Genomic DNA, 21281 nt, shown 5'->3' with positions numbered 1-21281 from the left:
AGAAAGAACTGAGATGGCCGTGTATAATGTGTAGTTAAATCAGAGGTTCCTTACACATTGAATGATGTATTATACAGGGCCAACTCTGTTGTTCTTGCTGGAAAAATCCTGCTAATGTTGATCCTTCATAATAAATAGTGACTTGAGCTGAAATCACAACTCTCCCTTTAGTGAATAGACATCTAAAGTGATTTCAGTCTAATGTCTGAAAAGTGGTCTTATTAACATAATCATCGATGGGATGGTGCAGTCACTAATCCAATAACCCACATATATTTTGCTACCTACAGACTGGTTTAAAATACACAGGATTACACTATTTTATTCTAGTCTCGGGTTCCCCTTCCAAATCCTGAATAGATGTGTTCGGCGAGACATGTCTCTGGCAAAATAGTTGGGGGTAGATGGGGAAAGGGGCAAATACGTGTAGGGCATTCCGCATTCGAAAGGGGGTACCAAAACAATTTAAAGGGACCACTCAGCTATCGTATAAAAAGTTCAGGTGATGTATGGAATGTCCCTTTAACTGATTTTTTTATTATAAGTATTATACGTAAAAAAAACTGCTTATGTATGTGATGCTAAGCTGGTAAAGTTCTCAGGTCAGTTTGTAAATGGTAAATTGACTGTACTGTAGTGGGGCGGAATAAGAAATAAAATAACTTGATGATAGAGCGTTACATCATCAGTCTGTCCTGTCACAAGGTGCTGTAACTTTAGAAAATACATCAGCCCCCAACATTCCCCCCTCCCAAATGTGCAGCTGTCAGAATGTGTGTGGGCTGAAATTACATGCCATATAATCTCAATGGCACATTACGGAGCATAACATTGTTGGAAATGTACCAGCTTCCCACCTATGTATACATCTTTAGTTGTTATTGTAACTAATAATTAGATAAAGTGCAATGACAAACCACATTTCGGGTCGTTGTTAACCTTTATGCGTCGGGAAGGTGGGCCTGGCATGCTCATTATCATCAGCAAATACAAAGCATAACACGGCTACCACCAAACAGCTGCATTTTCTTTCTCACTGAATCCAGCAAACGAAGACGAAAGTCTCAGTTGGAGAACTGCTCCCTGAAAACTGATATCTGAAAACTCTAGAATGGGGAGAGCCGGGCACAGTTTCCAGACATCCCCTTATATTTATAATATGATGGCACTCAGACAAAAGCATAGAATGACCACTAAAGAAAATTCAGCTAATAGACCAAGAGAAAAACATAGATTTTACAAAAATGTCTACCTGTGGGTTTAGTTCTAAGAAGAAGTACAGACTCCTGTAATTTAATACATATTTAAAATATGCTTTATCTTAGATAATCGGTGTTTATCAATGGAGATCCGCCAATACTAAACTCCATAATCAAGCTTTTCTTGAGGTACCAAAAACCATTGAGCTAGCATGGCGAAGATCAACAGGGCAACCTCATAACAGTAGGAACGTACGGTTACCAAGTTGTTATAATGAGAGGACAATCCAAGGAACTGAGGAGGACCTCTGGCAATGACAAGACCCAGACATGAGCCACAATAAGCAAATTTAGATCACTTTGTCTCCCTAATTGTGTTTCTAGCCTAAGGACTGGTACTGATTAGGTCTAGGCTTTTAAAACCTACCCTCCCAGCTACTCACATCATTGTCTGGAATAATGAAGAAAGAATATAGACAATAAATCACAGTACTTAAAAAAATGATTTCAGTAGTTCACTATTTTATTACTACATTTTGTGCTTATAACATAATATTTACATAAATTACATGACTGTGTCATTCCGATTGATTATTTAATTTGTATCCCTTCATTTTATTAACGGCTGTAAAATCACCTGGCACTACAATTACTTTATTTGCCTGGTTATTGTTTCCAGCTTGACAGTAAAACTAGTTCCATGACTGATTAAAATTATATTAGTTAAAATATCATAAAGGCGGCTGAAGCTCTTAAAAAGACAATATACGGTACATACAGAATATTTTAGACACAGTTGTTAATATAAGCTGTTGTTGGTTTTAAGTGACAGGTCAACTTTAATCATGAAGACGGTTTCCCCTTCAGAACAATGTTTGTCTGATGTAACCACCTGTCACGTATCTGGAGAATGTAGCACATCATGTCAGCACTGGTATGAAGATGAATTCATATATCATATGACTCACAGGGGATTATATTAGCTGAACAAGTATTCATCCTCTGTAATACCTTGTAACAACTATGCTTGTGCGATTGTGTTTGCAAGTATTTTAGTTACATGCACATATATGAATAGGTGATAATTGTATGCCTTGTGCATATATATATGTATCTAGATACACCGATCAACCATAACATTATGACCACCTGCCTAATATTATAGGTCCCCCTTTTGCCACCAAGACAGCCCTGACCCATCGAGGCATGGACTCTGCTAGACCTCCTAAAGCGTGCTGTGGGATCTGGCACCAAAATGTTAGCAGCAGATCCTTTAAGTCCTGTAAGTTGCGAGGTGTGGCCTCCATGGATGCATCCTGGTGCCAGGTGTTCTCCAGGTAAGCGAAGCACCCGGTCATCCATGTGATGTAATAGAAAACGTGATTCATCAGAACAGACAGCCTACTTCCATTGCTCCGTGGTCCAGCTCTTATGCTCACGTGCCCATTGTAGGTGCTTTCGGTGGTGGACAGGGGTCAGCATGGGCACTCTGACCGTCCTGTGGCTATGCAGCCCCCATAAGCAACAAACTGCGATACAGCGATACACTGTGTGTTCTGACACCTTTCTATCAGAACCAGTATTAACGTTTTCAGCAATTTCAGCTACAGTAGCTCGTCTGTTGGATTTGACCTCACGGACCAGCCTTCGCCCCTCATGTGCATCAATGAGCCTTGGCCGCCCATGACCCTGACGCCGTTTCACCGCTTTTCCTTCTTTGGATCACTTTTGATATTTCATTAATAATCCTCTGTTGTATAGTTTTGACATAAAATTGAGATCATTTTCATAAAATGCAATCTGTGGATAGTGTTGTAATTGCTTTAGCTATTTGATTTTAACAATCTTATAACTAGATCCACTACTACAAATCTATCAAGTTATACATTACCGTCTTGTAAATGTGTTTTGGACAGGGACAGATAATGTGCATTGACTTTGTTCTCTGGCAGATGACTTTAGGGCTGCTATATTACTGGGCCACCCCAGGGGCAAAATGTTTCCAACCTTAACCACCCCATAAAAATGGCTTTTCATTTATGGGGATTGGAAAATGGAATGAACAACCATGGAATAGCCAAAGTCTTCTTAACATTATTATACATGTTTAACCTCTTAAGAACAATGGGCGGTCCCTAAACCCATTGAAAACAATGCATTTTGAGCCCGTACATGTACTGGCTTTGTCATTAAGGGGTTAACTAAATTAAGATTAAAACTTCATTTTATGCATCACCACTATTATTCTTATTACATTTATGGTTTGTCTTTTTTTCCATATCTGCTTACAAGTAAGATTGTACCTTAGATTAGGGGTCATTGCTCTATTTAATGTCACGGAAAATGTTTAGCAAGTTGCATGCTGTATTTTTTTTATTATTATTAATTTATACAATAATTTATTTTTATTTGGTTTTTTAAAAAAATCCAGTCTTCATAATACATATCCATCTATTAATTTTGTACGTTCACTTTAAATAAAGTAGGCATGTTCTGCATATGGAATGTTACCTAATCTTATGACTCATGACTTCATTTTGCACACACACGCTGGAATTCACAGGACTACACATTTGTCACACAGTTTGACGAGGAGGAGAATATACCGTCCCATTGCTTTTTCTTTTATAAACAGTTCCTCCAGACTCATTAATAACGAGGCACGGAAATGTTAGTGAGGATCAGAACACAATCATTTTTTCCATAGGTTAAATGTGTAATCTTCCTAACTTAATCTCATCAAGGAAAGGGTAGTTTGGAAAGCTCTAGGAACATCTGCTTCCTGTCAGAGCCCAATTCCAGTTTGTTATAATAACTGGTCTGTTGATGTGTAATATTGCTGCTGTCTGCGATGGTAACCAGACATCTAAACAGGTGTATGAAATCACACAGAGAGGTAATAAAGGTGCTCGGTAGAGGCAGAGCTAGCTTCTGAAATTATTGATTACCAGATAAGTGCTAGAAGGCCAGAACTGGCCATCGGCCAAGCTAAACCTCCCTGTTAATATTATCACCAAGTGTCCTGATCCAGTGGCTTTAGTGTACAGCCATATCTGCCGATATAAAGTGTCTGATTGTCGTCCCCAGGCCATTTTTTGTTTACAAAGTGTTGAGAGATTTCAAGACAGGTCACATACACAAGAAACCAGCTTGGAAGGCAGAGGTGTATCCAGGCCAAGGGCAGCATATTTGAAGAGGTAGCCATCCTATTGGCTGATCAGGGTCCTCCAGTTCCACTGCTTATTGGGCAGGTTGCAATGGAGATCTTAGATCTCGCCAACTGGCCTATCAGTGACACATATAACTATATCGCTGTGGAAGGGGTACCTTAGGATTTGGTGTCACTCCTCTGAAATCACATGGGTTCCAATCATCCAATAACAGTTTGCCTTTTACCTTAGCGCAGTGTCATATGCACATAGATCAGCGTCTGGAAACATGTAGACTTTGGCAGCTCTCATGATAGAGCCTACCCTGTCTGATACATTATAGACTGAAAACAGAATCATTGAGCCTCTGGTATTTGCCGTGCCTGCCTTTAAAACAGTTGAAGCTATTTTCTATTAATTACTAATCCAACAGGTTTAAGCTTTATGATGGCTCAAGGTTGAAGAGAATGTTATACATACTGAAGGTTATTCACATATGACGCTCGTGATAAAACAATCCTGGAGGGGAGCCAAGTTCAGGTATTCACCAATTATCTCAAAGTACATGGAGTGTTTCTTTTTAGCATAAATGGGTTGTATAAAAGGGCAAAGCTGTTTATGTGGGGTTTCTTGTTTGGAGATATTAAGCAATAACTATGCTGGCCCCATTTAAAGAGGTATTGAGAAAGCTAGTTTGGTGATTAAAATGCTTCTGTTGTATTGTTAGAATAGTAGCTTAAAGCTGTTATGCAAACCAAAAACAACAGTGTAGCTCTAAAGGTGCGGAGGGTGAAGCACCGATCAGTGTCCCAGGAGGCCCCAAAAAGTGCATCTCTGCCGTCCGTGTTGGTCTAGACTTCTTTTCTCATAAGTGCACCTGCCATACAAACATAACATAACCTGCCATACAATACTTTTGAAAGCTGTATATATATATATATATATATATATATATATATATTGCGATCTTGCATTTTTAAGTTAAAATGGCAGTTTAATTATAATCATACTGTATCTGGAAATTACAGTTAGATAGCTCTTGTATACTTTAACTGAAAAAGTAATTTGGAGAGGTGTACATCTTCCCTACACAGCAAACGGGTTCCTTATGTGATTATTATTATTATTTATTGTTTTATATAGCGCCATCATATTCAGCAGCGCTGTACAATTGTACAAGGAAAGAGGCAGAACAGCGATAGTTAATCCTGGCGCGGTACACATACTGGGCATTCCCTGCTTAACTGCAGCAGGAAAAGAAGGAACACCTATTCCTAGGGGCATTGCATCTAACGCAAAAATATATATAAATTATTCAAGTAGCCGTTAAATACACAAAAACATGAACTGTTTTCGTTCTTCAGTGAACAAGTTTGAATGATTTATTGCTACATAAAAGAGGCTATGAGCTGAAGTGGAGCAGGGGAGGAATAAGCAGGGACAATAGGGAAAAGAGGGGTTTTTATCTATTGCACTTGATTATTTAAGGGTTTAACATCATAATGTTTAAGTGAAACTGTTTTTAGCCCCTTAAAGCTCTGATACATTCAGAAGGTCGGGCTTCACAGATCTGGCTTCACATGGGGCAGTTGGGATCCTCTGATTGGATCATTGTAATGCTGAGCACCTATTCAGGTACACAGTACTGCCTCATGTTTATTGACAGTACGTATCTGTATGTTGATATGAATTAAGGCAATTTGTTCATTGCTGCCACCCAACATATCCGCAGCCATAATGTCACCCACTATGTGTAGTTACCCACTAGGGGTAACACTACCCATCTGCCTGGTTTGAGCTCTCTATTAAGGAACATATAAAGTCTGTACCCCAAAAACATGTTACAGACCGCACTCCTACCACAATAAGTGATTAGGTATCAACACATACATGATGGATTGATGCCCTTTTCTCATGAGCCAACAATGTGATCATGTTGCCAATGATATAGATAATGCATTGTAATATTTTCTGATTAAAATACATATGTTTATTAACTTGATTAAGTTTTTTTTATTAATTATTTATTATTTTGATACCTAATGCCTTATTTTGCTGGGAGCACAGTCTGTAACATACGTTTTTTTGGATATAGTCTGTTTTGGCTCTAAGGGAAGACCATTCAGACATCTACTGTATCTGTATTTAATTTAATGAAGTCTGTATCATCTCGCCTCCACCTCATGACTACCAGCACCAGAACTCAAATGTCCATGAATAAACATTTAGAAGTGTTTCATAGAAACGTGCTGCCGATCGGCAACTGAATTGATGGAGAGTATTCTCTTTTTTTTTTCAAACACGTTTATTTATAAAATCCATTTTAGTTTGCTTCGTGTAACCATTATTGATAGCAATCTATGTAACAACATGCATGCTAAACTATGGTCCCTGGTGATTCGGTGTTTTCTTCTATCTATGGTATCACTAGATGGTCTTATCAGTACATGGCAGTAAAACTAAATATACTATTCAAAGGTTGGGACAAGTCACAGATATCAGCCAAATGCCTGACATTCCATACTTTGGGTGGACAGATATTTATGGAAATGTGTGAACATGGACCTTGGAACAATATGGTCCTCACACCCATAGCCCAAGTAACAGAAAGCTTCATCAGCCTCAATGAGTAAGATTTATTTAGATGTTACGATTTTAAATTTGATTAATTTTAAATTGTAAACACATTTTACATGGAGAGCATTAGTCTGTAGCTGCACTTATTGGGGACATCGATTACGTGAATCACTGAAATGGCTTAGTTGTTGGGATAAGTGGTAGAGAAACAGGACAGGTTCTTCGAAGTCAAGATAATAAAAACCCTACTGATCTTTTAAGATCTTTTGCTTGCTATACTGATGATTTTCTTGTATCATCATGAACATTTTTGAGGAAGATAATATAGTTTGCAAGATACAAAATGTAATTCAAGTTGAGTAAACTATGTTACTATGTACTTATTCAGTTCACCTACAAATGCTCTAAAAAACACTTAGTTCTACACTTGGGAAACTTGTCTTTCCATAAGAATTAGCCGTTGAATATAGAACGTACCAGTTAATACCTACAGTTTTTATAACTAGATACCTAAAAAAACCAACAGAGTGCATGTGGATATAACTTATCCAAAGATCCTGACAGCCAAAGGCAACTTTAGTCAATTGGCCAAGTCCAGAAACATAACAATCCAGAATACGCATAAGCAATAAAGAATATCCCAACGGGTTCTTTGCGGCCAATCGGCAGTTTGCCATGCTAAATAAAAGGGACTATATATAAATTCCATATAAAAATGGCTGAAAAGCATAACGTCAGAGAAAAATGGCAAATGATACCATGTCACCCCTTTGGTCACATAAAACATGTTGGTGGTGACCCAAGCTATTCACATAAAAGCAGCTCAGGAGAGATTACTACTCGTACCCATAGGAAATACCCCACATTTCTAAATATTCTTTCATTTCATTTGTGCCCCTCATTATACAGAGGTCAATAACATTTTCAGAGGAAAGCTTTCCAATATAACTTCAGGTTCAACAAGAAACATAAATGGCTCTTGTAAATGTTTAACTAGTGAAAGCAAACAGAATTTCTAAAAAATGACCTGGAGTCGAGGCAAATTCATGGTAATTCCACCTTTCTTCAAATAAGAAACGCTTTAGAGACATACAATATACAAAACAAACATTACATTTTAAATGGAGATATAACGTGTGATTCTCAGATTCTGAATACACTGATAAGTGAACAAGGTCATGGCTATTAAGTCGGTCAACCACAAAGGCAACAGAGTATTCAAGTGAAGTAGAAGGATATATTTTCTGGGGCTTCCTTGTATTGGGTCACTATGGACTATGAAGTCTACCCAAACAACTGCGGAAGGCAATGGTCAAAGCACTGCATTACAGGCCAGCTATAGACCTCACAAAAATTAAAATTCTTCCTCTTAAGAGCTACTACAGTACCCCAAAATATATTTAACAAACTCGTATAGGTGCGATGATCCGGTGTCCACATATAATGTAGAATGGATCAACAGTACAGTAGGCTTGATGTATGGCATAGGCTTCAACTCATCAATTTCTTTCACTAGAAACTCACAATTTTCTTTAAGTCCCATAGGTGCAAGTGATGACTTGTTGATTCACAATATTCACTTGTTATGATTTGTCTTGTTGAATAACATGCCCCTATACTGGGTCTTTCCTTTGTTTTTCCACACTCATGATTCCCTTTTTACAAGTAATGCTTACAACGAGCATTGGGTTATTCTACATGTGAAAACTGAGTGATATTGTACTTTAACCTGTGTTTGAGTATGTCTATTATTTAATTGCAGTTTTTAACCTTTGAAAGATAATGTAAGAAATGGAGATATTTTTCCAATTTATCATGTTTTATCTTCACCATTAATATAAAGACAAAGAGAGCTAATGGTGGCCATATTTCCAATATCCGATGAATAATCGCAAAGGATCATGGGAGGTAACAGAAGTATAGGAAACCTAACTCTTTTTAGTATTTGAAACCCAAGGTTTAACTTCAAGGTTTCCACTAAAACTAGTTCATGTTTTACCACAACTTGATAGCCAAATCACCGCAGGCCAGTGGCATAGAACTGTCAATAATGGCCCCATAAAGTTGTCCCATCAGGACTGTTAGATGCATGAATTCATATTCTCCTCTAGTATTAGTATAACGTTACTCCCTCCAGGACTCACTTTGATGGCTCGCTATACGATGTTTGAAACCGAAATATTTTTAAGTGAGAGAATCATTGAATCACCATCCTACAAACTGGATCTTTCTGGACCCAAGAGCTCTTTATTGGACATCATTGAATATTGCTGCACAAATGTCCAAAACATGTAAGTATATAAATATTAAAAAATAATTTCCTTTTCATCTGAGAAAACAAATGGAACAAATACACATTAAGGTGATTTTTAAATACATGCCACAATGCTGTTTTGCAGGCCCGGACTGGCCATTTGGCCCACTGGGGATTTAACTGGTGGGCCAGTGGCCGACAGGGCCGCATACTTACTGACACTCAAGCAGCAGATCGGTTCCTGCAGTAGAGCCTCATGCCGTGACAGTATAAAACATAACGTGTGGTTATACGCATCCAGCCAGCGGCCACACATACGTCATTAGAGGCTGGTGGCCTTAAAGTGCCAGGACCACTTAGTCTCCCCCAGTCCGGCCCCGCTGTTTTGTATACCCTATACATATTCCAGATCCCAAAAGAACGCTTTCTGTGGCACCTTGTTAAGCAAATAAGTACTGAAACAAACAGGAACCAAACTATAGAATAATTGTACAAGAAAGGAATTATTAGATATATATAATATATTATATATTATATATAATATATATATAATTTGATATAGTTTTACCTTACCTTCTCCTGTGAGAATTTTAACACGGCTCAGGCAAATTCTCTGTGTCCCCGACAACAGGCAGACTGTGAAAGTAAATCAGTGCAGGTCAGAGTATACCTGTTCATATGATCCGAGCCACCAATAGGCTATAGAAATAACTGAACGCAAGGTCACAAGAGACAAACAAACTGAAAGGTTTAAAGCCGTATTGACATATCGCTAGCATTATGCTACTGACTAAATCCAGCTTAGCGTTAGGTGCTTGAAGTGAATTGAACCATAAGTAGGACATATATTATTTTAGATAGAAGTGAATTAGAACAAGGTTCTACTATAACCAACACCAGGCTAACTTTATTAACAGTTAAGGCTGTTATATATATATATATATATATATATATATATATGTAACATTGTGAAGCAAGCTGAAGTATACTGTTGTAACTTCCCGATGTATCTAGGTAATATTGTGGACCCCATCAAGATGAATGAGATTGTCTGTTATTTTCATATGTTTTCTTTTCTGTAAATGGTAAACTCAATAAAAATCTTATTACCAAAAAACGGACAGTCTGATATCCTTGACGCCATCAGTATAGAAGAATGCATATACTTTAATGTGTATTCATGGCAGGAGTGTCCCTTCAACACAGAATGTGGCAGATGCACGCAGTGTTAATTCACATTTATCTGTATGACTTGTAATACCGTAAATCATTTTTTAAATATAACTTATTTACAATCTTTTTTCCATTAGACTATATATTCTGGGAACACAGCTTATATTTCATTCTCTACTGTTCAGATATACCGTTTATTTAGCTTTTTTTCCCCCTGTTTGCCTTGTTTCTCCTCTTATGTGCCTCTTATCAAAGATCCAAATGTTTGATGGTTTGGAGAATTATACCTCCGGATTGTGCTTAGTGGAAAAGGGCATTTTACAGAAATGAGGTACACGTTACGTATCAATCTTACATCTATGTTTAAATCTATCTTATGCCCTACAGTTTGTACATTTTCAATATCAAGCGGCCATCTCTTAGGAAAGATGTAATATCGACTCATGTGAGGACCAAACCAGTAAAGAGGAGGCGGAATTAGAGATGACACAGACATCTTTAACATGGGCCATCTTTACAATGCTCTGGGCCTAAGCTTACCAAAGAGGCTCACATCAGCTATCCTTGGTCACCCTGATTACCTATTACAGATGGAAGGTACGTCAGGCACAGTAGATGGGGGTTGGCAGCATTGACCGCTAACCTATTGACTCCTCCATCGTGTTCTTTCACCAGTGTCGGGATATGACATTATACTCCTGCACCAGGAGATACACAAAACCCTGAAGGAGAATTCAATAATATAGAGGCTTATGCCGAGAAGCCGCACAGACCTCCAAAGAAATACACCACTGGGAGGTATGACTAGGAGGGGGCCCAATGGCATAGGCTTGCCCAAGGTCCCAGTATGACCAAAACTGTCCCTGGGAGCTGGCTCACACACAAAAAGCCCCTTAATAGGTGTTTTCAGTCCTGTGCCATAGGTTCTTACTCTCAGCGCACATGCTCATTCCTTGACAGCACCCGCAACACATCACGTAACGTCAGTCTGTCCTGAATATTTCCAGCTAACCGTCAGCAAGATGAAATCTGATGACTACCCTTTGCTACAGCAATGTAAAACACGTTGGATTCAAAGCAATGTACAATCCAACTTCAGGTTTGAAAGTATTGCAATGTACAGTGATAAGATACGGCACTAGCGGTTCTCAGCCTAAAATAGAGATGGAATTCTTTCTGTCTTGCTCCCTCCTAGACTGAAGGGCAGGGACTTCCTCTACTATTGTACGACTCGCCTTGTTCCAATTACCATATTACAAATTCTGTGCACGATATTCGCACTTATACATTGTCAAAGCTCCAAGAAAACCATCGCTGACCAGAACACATACTGATTGTTAAAGAACAAGATCTTTAGGAAAAGCATAACATATAAAACATATAAAAATGGAAAAGTGTATGGCGGAGTTAGCAGCATCCAGAATATTGCAAGCGACTAATTATGTAAAAACAAAACGTGGCATATTTTTATTTATTTATTTTATTTATTTATACATTATCTTATGTCAACACACATTTCAATCACATCTAATATTTTCTTTGTTATATTCTTCACACACACTGCCATCTGGTGGCTACCCTTTAAAATGCACCCTACTATGGGGTGACATGAAATGTTTAATCATTAGGATGAAAGGAGGGTTAATGGCAAAATAATCAACTTAAAATATTTATTATTAATATTATTATTGTTTATTGTTTTATATAGCGCCATCAAATTCCGTAGCGCTGATTTATAACTAGACGTAATTAGACTATGGTAAACCAATCATTTACCACAGGTTTCGCATTCTGTTTTAACTTTATTTCTCCTTCAGGAGCAACAATGAAAATTAAATCATGTAAAAATGCCCTATATAGTAGATAATGAATACTAGTCATAGAACATTAAACAAAGCGCAGGTTAGGCTAGGCTGTAAACTTGTCCTGAATAGGGGAGTAGTCTTCCTTCTTTGCTTCCTCAGACGATAAGTCATACACATTATTATATAAAATTATAGTAGCATTCATTATTTTACATAGTTTTCTTGGTTTGATTTGTTTGGGTTTGTTGCATTTGTTTTCTCAGATTAGAAGGAAATAATTTCCTTTCTATTTTGTGCATGGTGCTATACGTAAGCCTCTGTTTATTAATATTTATATACTTTCATGTTTGGACATTTCTGCAACAATATTCAATGATGTCTAGTGCGTTGAGTCGGGGTTATCGTAATTCCTAGTGCTAGCGACTACGTCCATGGGAGAAGTCCATTGTCCAATATGTCCAGTTTGATCCGCAAATTTCTTGTTTTTCAACAGTCTAGTATATTTAACTGCAAATTGGCAAGTTTGGCTTCAATCCAATAAACTGCCAGCTATGTGCCCTCTAGTGAATAGACACAATCATCAAACGCTTTATCATATGCTTTGCCACAGCTTAAAACCCCAATTTTAAAAGGACACTGGTCAACTTTACCCTTTAGACGACTGTTTTGTTCTACAAATGACTTCAATATCAGAGATAATAATTATTAAGTCAAATATGGAAAGGTTTCTCATAAGATGAAGCACATTGATGGCCAACTACCTAAAAAAATTAAAATCCGTATGTGATCAGGCAAACATTGGCACATTTTTTAACCAGCTACAACTAAGAAAAGTTTGCTACTGCTTCACAGACCCAACCTAAAAGTCCAAAAAAACCCCAGAAAAAGTAAAGTAGCCGTAAGAAATCTGATACGTATTCTTGAACATTATCTTCTAATTATTGTAGCAAAGTAGTGAATATTTATGTAGATTCACCCTCGAATTACGTTTTAAGGGGGTGGATTCAAATAACAATTTGCCTTTTGGGCAATGCAGGTCTTTCCTACATTTTTTGGCCAATTTGGAACCAGGGATATTAGGAAAAGGGTTTTTTGGTAAAGGCTTCATAAAAGAATTGGACGAGTTTGTGGGAACTTATCAAGGCTCATCAATCAAGAAGGTTTTTTGGAAAGACAAGGAAAGTAAAATAAAGTGTGATATTTTCATCTAGTATTTTCTGTACATTGTATTATGTCATCTCACGTTGTAAAGGGTAACATAGATCAAGCTTCTGGCATCGAAATAGCTCATATAATGCTTTGAAGACTTTTATTGACCAAGTTTCAAATAAGTATAGTGTTATTTCTCCTCTGTCCTTTTGTTATTTTTTTCATTGCATCCTTTCAACCCCATCCAATATTTTCTGTTATATGTTTTACACACACTGACACCTGGTGGCTACCCTTTAATTGGCACCGACTTAAAATCATAAGGAAAACAGGGGGCTAAACTAAACATAAAACATAACTAAAACATAAACGTAACTAAAACATATCCAAAAGTGGGAGTAATTAAAACATGGTATACATATAGGTGTTAACAATAACTTTATTGCAAGACCACATGGTTTGCATTGTGCTTTAACTTTCTTTATTACTCCCTAATAATGTAAAATCAGTGCCTTATACATAAATATTTATATTGAAGGTGTTATATAGAAGCCAGTAATGTATTCTTTCAACACTAAAGCCATTTTTGTTATTCTCTACGAATAAATTGAAGTAATAAATCACAATAAGCTTGTCTCAAAACACAATTAACCATGTCCTTTTGGTCACACAGTTCCTAATTCATATTGTGTGAGAAGTTGTTTCAGTTCTTCCTACAAACAGCAGTATTAGGTTATGGGAATAACAAAAATTGGTTATTATTATATTGTAAATTTAATACATTAGTTCCTGGTGCACAGCCCAGACAGTATCATCAAGTCATAGAAAGTTAATGTAGCCTTGACCTGGCTTTGCAGACGCACGTTCCTGTGGATCCGATACTATAAAGAATAACAAATCCAGATATGGAGTTCTCAGGGAAGTCTTTGGCAGAGCTAACGCCCTTTGGTCAGCTAGAACAAAATACAAAAACAATCAACGCGTATAAACGGTTATGTATAAAATGGGTTTTTATTTCTTGCCACAGCAACCACTGCAATGCTTGTGCTGATTGGACCAATGCATTGGTTGCTATGGTGATAGAACCATGTTTTCAACTTTAAACATAAATATATATGCATGGAACCTGAAAGGTCCCTCTCCACATTAGTTGCACTCTTTGGTATGTTGAGCAAACCTTAGCAGATCTGTCATATTCTTTCCTCTGAAAATGTAAAGACATATGAACACACGCATTGTAAGCAACATGTTTAAGAAACGTTTGTGGTTTGTATTATTATTATTTATTGTTTTATATACCGCCACCATATTCCTTAGCGCTGTACAATGGGTAGACAGGACATATCAAGTAGTATGTAACATAACAGAACAACAGGTGAGGAGAGCCCTGCTCAAACGAGCTTACAAACTAGAGGCAAGAAAGTATTCGTTTTTGATAATGAGTTCTAGGCAAACATTCTGAACAAGATAATTGTATTTTCATATCGTTTGTTTGCTATATACATAAAAATAATGAACATGTTCTGATTGGAATTCGTAGTGGACGAGGACCTACCAGTTGTAAACAACAGCAGTAAGTGGGTCTGCGGGGAGAAACCTGAACAACAGAGCGGACACAGACGAGAAGGCAGATCAGTAAATCAAATTGATGCCTGGGATACTCAATTTTTTTGTATTTTTCTAAGACACAAGTGTTGAGCAAGACCAAAATCACCAAACCATATATTTCACGCATTAATATATTTTGTAGTAAGCTAAGAACCCTCCTGTGATGGAAAACTAAAGGGAAACGCATAAAATGTGATCTAATTGGGTTTCTCATACCAGTATGGAAAACTGTAGCATCACTTGGGAATATAAGGGGATTCTCATTAGATGCTGTTGTATCTATGATCTGAAGGTGACATCAATGATGGAGAAGCGATAACATAAAAATAATCCTAGTGCAAAATGTGAAAAGTGGTCTTCTCGCCATAGTAACCAATGGGATGGTTACATATCAGTTGCCTCCTCTTGGACATAGAGTCTGTGTAATAAATGGCAGCAGGAGCGCAAAACAAGCCAAGCTGCAACTTACTCCATGCCAGGCTGGACTCAGAGAGCCAACACACAGAGGGGTACGAATGGTTAGGCCAATTGCAATTTATGCATCTGTACTAAAATTGACCCCGGCAAACTTCGGAGCCAATAATTGTCGTGCTCTAGAACATTTAAAGCTCACACAATATGTTCATTGATATAACAGCAATTTATGTTTAGGCAAATCTTGCAATTTGGTGCCAGCGCAACCACAACATCATGCCATATTAGTGATAGGATGACAGCTGGTATTGAGATACATGCTCAGTAATAATAAAAGGGATGAGACAATTTGTTATTAGAACAACAGGCAAAAGTGAGGCGCTGTTATGTGTAAGCAAAGAATTAGCCTGGCTGCAGACATGATATTGTCATATGATTCTGTTGGCACACATTTTATACAAACCTTTTGGATTTTTCCCCTGCTAAACCAACAAGGCAACCTATCAGCACAGTCCACTAGTGTCACATGACTAGAGACGAGAAGAACTGTTCAGAATCCGACATAGTAAAAGCACTACTGCTAGTAACAGATAAAGTGTACTAGTAGAGTACGTAGAATAGATACATTCAAGGAGTGGACATTGGCCGGTAGAGCCGGTAGAGCGGAATTTTGTTTGCTTCTGGTGAGTAAGCATTTTGTGTAAATAGTCTTCCCGTATGTCTGACTTCCCTTCAAATAAAGGATTTGGACAGCATGCTTTGGCTGCTGTAGCGTAGTTTTAGCTCCAGTATCCAACTTTGACCTTTTACTTCTAACATGTTAATGATTTACGTTGCCTTCACTACTACTGAACATCAGGAGCATATTTCTGATAAACAAGGCAATGCCTGTTCGGTTGTACATTTCATACACGTACATTTTATGTTAGTTGCTTGTTTAGGCCTAGGCTGACAGGGGCAGGTCTATGGGGCAGATCATTCTATTGAACGATTAGGCTGCCCTGTAGACCGCTTACTCAATGGGCAAATTGGTGAGATCGGAGATCTTCATTGCAACTGGTACAATCCCGCTACAGAGCCTAGAAATCCAACTACAGCACTCTATATATCTGTTTATATAATATATATATATATATGTTTATTTTATATATGCATATATAAAAACCTTTGTCTGTTTACTCAGCTTAGATCATTTCCACTTATATCACCTTTTTCAAAAACCTATCCTGATATGTGAGATCTCCCTGCATTAGGCCCTGAAGGCTGCCTGACGCATATAATAACAGATCACCCTCCATAAAGCTGTCCATCCAGCAATACAGATTGTAGCAGCAGCAGCAGCAGGGTCATCTTTCCTAGAAGAAACAGGATATAATGGGCAAACTAAAGCATGTATATTGTGCAGATGTATATATAGGTTAACAAGGCTAGGAACAGGAGCCTTAATGGTAAGGTGACCCATGAAAAACGTATCCAGTTGGGCTATATTAAAATACTGCTTTTCCAACATGATGGTATATTATTACACGTACACCCAGTTAAACGAAGCATCTGGTCACCCTACTCATAGGGACTGCTCGTGTTTATGTGAAATTTTATAACATACGCAGCCCTGCGTTGAGCCGGATCACAATGCTTTATCACATTCCTTTAACACTAAGCTACGAGATTCCAGAAAACCCAGAAGACAGAATGAACGCCACATCATACAGAAGACTGACAAACATTATACAAGCACCCTTTCTGACATATCACTTATTGAAATGTAACTTATGAATCACAATATAGACAAGGGGAATCTATGAGAAATGTTGAATAATTTAATATTAAAGATAATGCATAATTTAGAACTCCCTATTTCACAAAATGTTACTCTGTTATTCAAAGTAACAATCTAATTTGCGGTTCTAACTCACTGGCTCGATCCACATTCCTTGACTCCTACCACACTCAAAAATACATCCATGCTGACATCATTGTTTTTCTTGGCGCGCTGTGATGGAGGTTTCACGTGACTTCTGCAGGTGGCATAAATGAGTAGTAACATTGATGCAGCCCAGACACAGCCACACGGTTTCAAACAGCCTGTTCTGAGATCATGGGCCATACCATTACAGGTCCGAGACAAGCGAGGGTATATTTTCAGTTTTTGAAACTATACTTTCATGCAAATAGCACTATAGTATAGCTACAATCAGGCGATGTAGCCGGTGAAACGCGTCGGGTCATTTATTCTTTTTTTCCTAGTGATAGCTGGGGTTACGGCTAAAATGCCTCGCTATAGGTGGTAATACTTCTTTATATAATTATAGTCTATCGCTACTATCTGTATTAGGCAGCTAGATTAGGGATGGGATGGGGCAATTAGAAATTCCTACCCCCAGAACATGTCCTAGGTTTTAATGTAATACATTTAACAGTTTGCAGCCCAGCTCTCTTTTTAGCTTTCTTTCTGTCGTTCCCTTGGTGAGTGTAGTATTAAAAGTTATGTTTTAGTTATTAGTCAGGTGTTGTATTTACACTTAAGGTCACGTGACTTTGTGTACTTGGTCTTCTGGTCTTAAGGAAGCTTTTCCCTCATGGATTTTGTCTTTTCATTTTGTGCAGACATGCCGATGCTTTTCTATGTACATTTTTAATTTATTCAGTTTTAAACAAACAGTATACATGGATGAACGGTATGTAGATATGGCCACAGTGGATCCAGGCCCCCAAGGAGCTGTTTTTGTGGGGGAGGTGGGCTGGCATTTTGGTTGCCATCTCTTCATAAAGACTTTGGTGGTTTTCCATTTTGGGGACCAAGAAGATCCAGTTGTCCTGTAGCCTTTCTAACTGGGGTGCAAGGAAGAGGTAAAATATACCTACTGTGGATGCAGCGCAGTATGGTCCGCGTACCCAGGGCAGTATGGTCCGCGTACCCAGGGCAGTATGGTCCGCGTACCCAGGGCAGTATGGTCCCCATACCAGTGTAGTATGGCTACAGGGTATCCCAGATTACAACCACGTTTTAGTAATGGAAAACACCACATACAGTGCAGGTATCCAATATCATAACCCCACCCATGCATTAATAACATGCCATACCCATGCATGTGCTCCAGTTTACAGCCTCTTGCACAGTAATAACATGTAATGCCCAGTGCATGTACCTCGGCTTATACCCCACCCTGCGCAGAAATAACATGTAGTGCCCAGTGCACGAACCCCGGCTTATATCCCACCCTGTGCAGTAATAACATGCTACATCCAGTGCATGTACCCCGGCTTATATCCCACCCTGCGCAGAAATAACATGCTATGTCCAGTGCATGTACCCCGGCTTATATCCCACCCTGTGCAGTAATAACATGCCATGCCCAGCGCCTGTACCCCGGCTAATACCCCACCCTGCGCAGTAATAACATGCCATGCCCAGTGCGGCTGGTGGCGCGAGGTGCCAGGAGGGTGCGTCTCCCACGTGCGGCCCCAGTGCGCGCGACTGAGTTGAAGAGGCGGCGGGGGCGCGCGTGCCAAGCTCAGTCCGTGACAGGAGTTTTTCACCTGACGGAATTTGCCGCTTACTATCACCCACCGGCCATTATATCGCCGACAGCCACCGAGACCCGCTGTGCCCTCCAAGGGTGACTTATCCTCCGCTGCCATCTTCCCAATAACCAAGGACACCGCCTACACCTATAGCAAAGTCGCCATAAGTTTGCTGTGGGCTCACCCCTTCGCTGGGGACACCGGAAACAGCCCCGGTCTGCACGGTTACTTATCAGACTCGTCACCCATTCACCCCTCCTTCGTTTATTCGTCTATAGGAGACCGAATGCTTGCCACCTGTGACCTGCGCTCCTGCAATCTTTAGCCCTCCTTGGCATGATCCTTTCCTGGTTTTCCCGGTGACGAAGCAGGTCCCCTCGGTGTCCCCGTGGCTTCCAGGATCATGTCCTGCTGCGGGGAGTATCAGGTAACGCGTGACGCATGTTCTCAGCTCCATGTCTTTATCACACGGCGGGGGGGGGCGCATTAACCCATTCCGTGCGGGCTCACGTGCGTGTATGTGTGCCCTTGTATACGGTGTACATTTGCAGTGCCGCCTGATCTCTTTATATCATGTCTGTGTGACGTGTGGCCACCGGGTCTGTTGCTGTAGTAATCAGGGGGTTCTGCCATCATGAGGAGGGGGATCCCCACACATTTCATCCTCATGGTGATATGGGCACCCGATGTGGGTAGTAGTGCAGACGGAGTATTTGGAAGTATTGGCTCCGCACATACTGCTTGTTATGTTTGGTTCGGGGCTCCATTTACTTTCATCTTCCAGTGATGTGAATTTGTTTTTTCACCAGAGGTCGGCTGTGTGTGGATTCCGCTGTCTGCGTTACAAGCCATGCCCGCCTGTTGGGCATTTGGTGAAATATGGGACACATATAGGAGCTTATTAAATAAGGAGGGAGATGGCAGGAGAGTTTGTAGGAGGGCTTTGGCCTAATCTCATACATTAGGAAGGCCAATCCCCGTTGAGTCTCTTCTGCTTGGGGTGGTTGTTGACCCTGTAATGTGTTGTTAAATCAGTGACATTTCTTAAAAGTCAGTTCTGCGTTGTGTACAGCTTGGCTAAGGCAAAGGTATTGGGATGCCTGATCATTACACGAACAGGGATTTCTTTTATGATATTGCATTCTAATTACATATACATTAATATGTAGTTGACCCCCCCTTTGCATTTATTACAGTTTTCACTCTTCTGGAAAGGTTTTCCACAAGATATTGGGGTGTTTCTGTGGGAATTGTTGCCCATTCATCCAGTAGAACGTTTGTTTGGTCAGGCACTGATGTTGGACGAGAAGGCCCAGCTCTCAATCTCCGTATTAGTTCATCCCAAAGATGTTCGATGGGGTTGAGGTCAGGGCTCAGATTCTTCCACACCAAACTCATCCAACCATGTCTTTATGGTTTTGTGCACCACTATATGGACAAAAGTGTTGGGACACACCTTTTAATTATTGAAATCAGGGTTTGGGCTTGGCACAATTTACGAAAATCCTAATGATCAGCAATCAGCATGCCTGTGCCCAAAGCAAGGTCCATAAAGACATGGTTAGATGAGTTTGGTGTGGAAGAACTTGACTGCCCTGACCACAATCCAACACCTTTGGGATGAACTGGAACAGAGATTACGAGCTGGGTCTTCTCATCCAACATCAATGGCTGACCTCACAAATGAATGGGCAACAATTCCCACAGGGAATGCAAAGTCATAAAAGTCTCTGTTGGTGTAATGATCCGGTGTCCCAATACTTTTGTCCTTATAGTGTATATCTCACTATTAATTTATTCCTGTACACAGCATTCATATCTATTGGGAACCTGATGAATTTCACAGAGCAGTGCTTTTTTATTTTTTTAGCAACACCTTCCTAAAAAATAAATCACACCCAAGACACCCATTGGATTTTGTAAGATTGTAGGCGTCCTGTTTAAATTAGTCTTTTTTTCTCAGCAAGGTTGCATTTTTCCTGTGAGGTTTTCCCAATGTGGTAGTAAGGATGGAGCCGGTACACACAAACAGTCTGCAGACATTTAATATTCTGGCTACGCAGTAAGTCGTTCATCTGCCCTGGAGGGTTTCCCAGCGCTCTCCAGTGAAATGAGTTATTTTGTTTCTTTGTGGATTAACCAAAAAGGTCACAGCTAGTCCATTTTAGCTACACAAATAAAGATATACCGCAGACTGGAATGCCTTTGAGTAAAAAAAATCATATTCTTCTTTTAGGTGAAATGTGCCACGCAATAAGGGCATCTGTTCAGAGAAAAAAACACATCTTAGTCTTTTGTACTCCTTAGTGACATTAAACTTAACAATATCATTCAGATAGCGTTTGATGTAAAAAAAAAAACATTGGACTTTGGACACAATCTGTTTGGAACCACTTATATAAAGCTTTAGTGCTGCTGTTCCGGACTA

At 39.2% G+C, this 21281-nt stretch overlaps 2 protein-coding genes across 3 annotated transcripts in view; one reads left to right on the top strand and one right to left on the bottom strand.

Annotated features, from left to right (window-relative positions):
• PALMD (palmdelphin) overlaps positions 1-9867 on the bottom strand; it is a 34826-nt gene extending 24959 nt beyond the window's left edge. The window contains exon 1 of one of the 2 annotated variants that reach the window (XM_053468957.1): positions 9748-9867. The gene's annotated coding sequence lies outside the window, so the exon portion shown is untranslated. The remainder of the gene's footprint in view (positions 1-9747) is intronic. The other variant, XM_053468956.1, reaches the window with a different exon arrangement.
• An 8968-nt stretch (positions 9868-18835) lies between these two features.
• The window catches only part of SLC44A3 (solute carrier family 44 member 3), a 32313-nt gene continuing 29867 nt past the window's right edge, over positions 18836-21281 (top strand). The window contains exon 1 of the mRNA XM_053469950.1: positions 18836-19280. Coding sequence (XP_053325925.1) covers positions 19257-19280 — 24 coding nt within the window. The 5' untranslated portion in view covers positions 18836-19256. The remainder of the gene's footprint in view (positions 19281-21281) is intronic.

Source organism: Spea bombifrons, chromosome 6 (assembly GCF_027358695.1).
Source record: "Spea bombifrons isolate aSpeBom1 chromosome 6, aSpeBom1.2.pri, whole genome shotgun sequence".
Taxonomy (NCBI): domain Eukaryota; kingdom Metazoa; phylum Chordata; class Amphibia; order Anura; family Pelobatidae; genus Spea; species Spea bombifrons.
The sequence above is the reverse complement of the archived record's forward strand: the minus strand, read 5'-3'. Positions and strand labels throughout refer to the sequence as shown.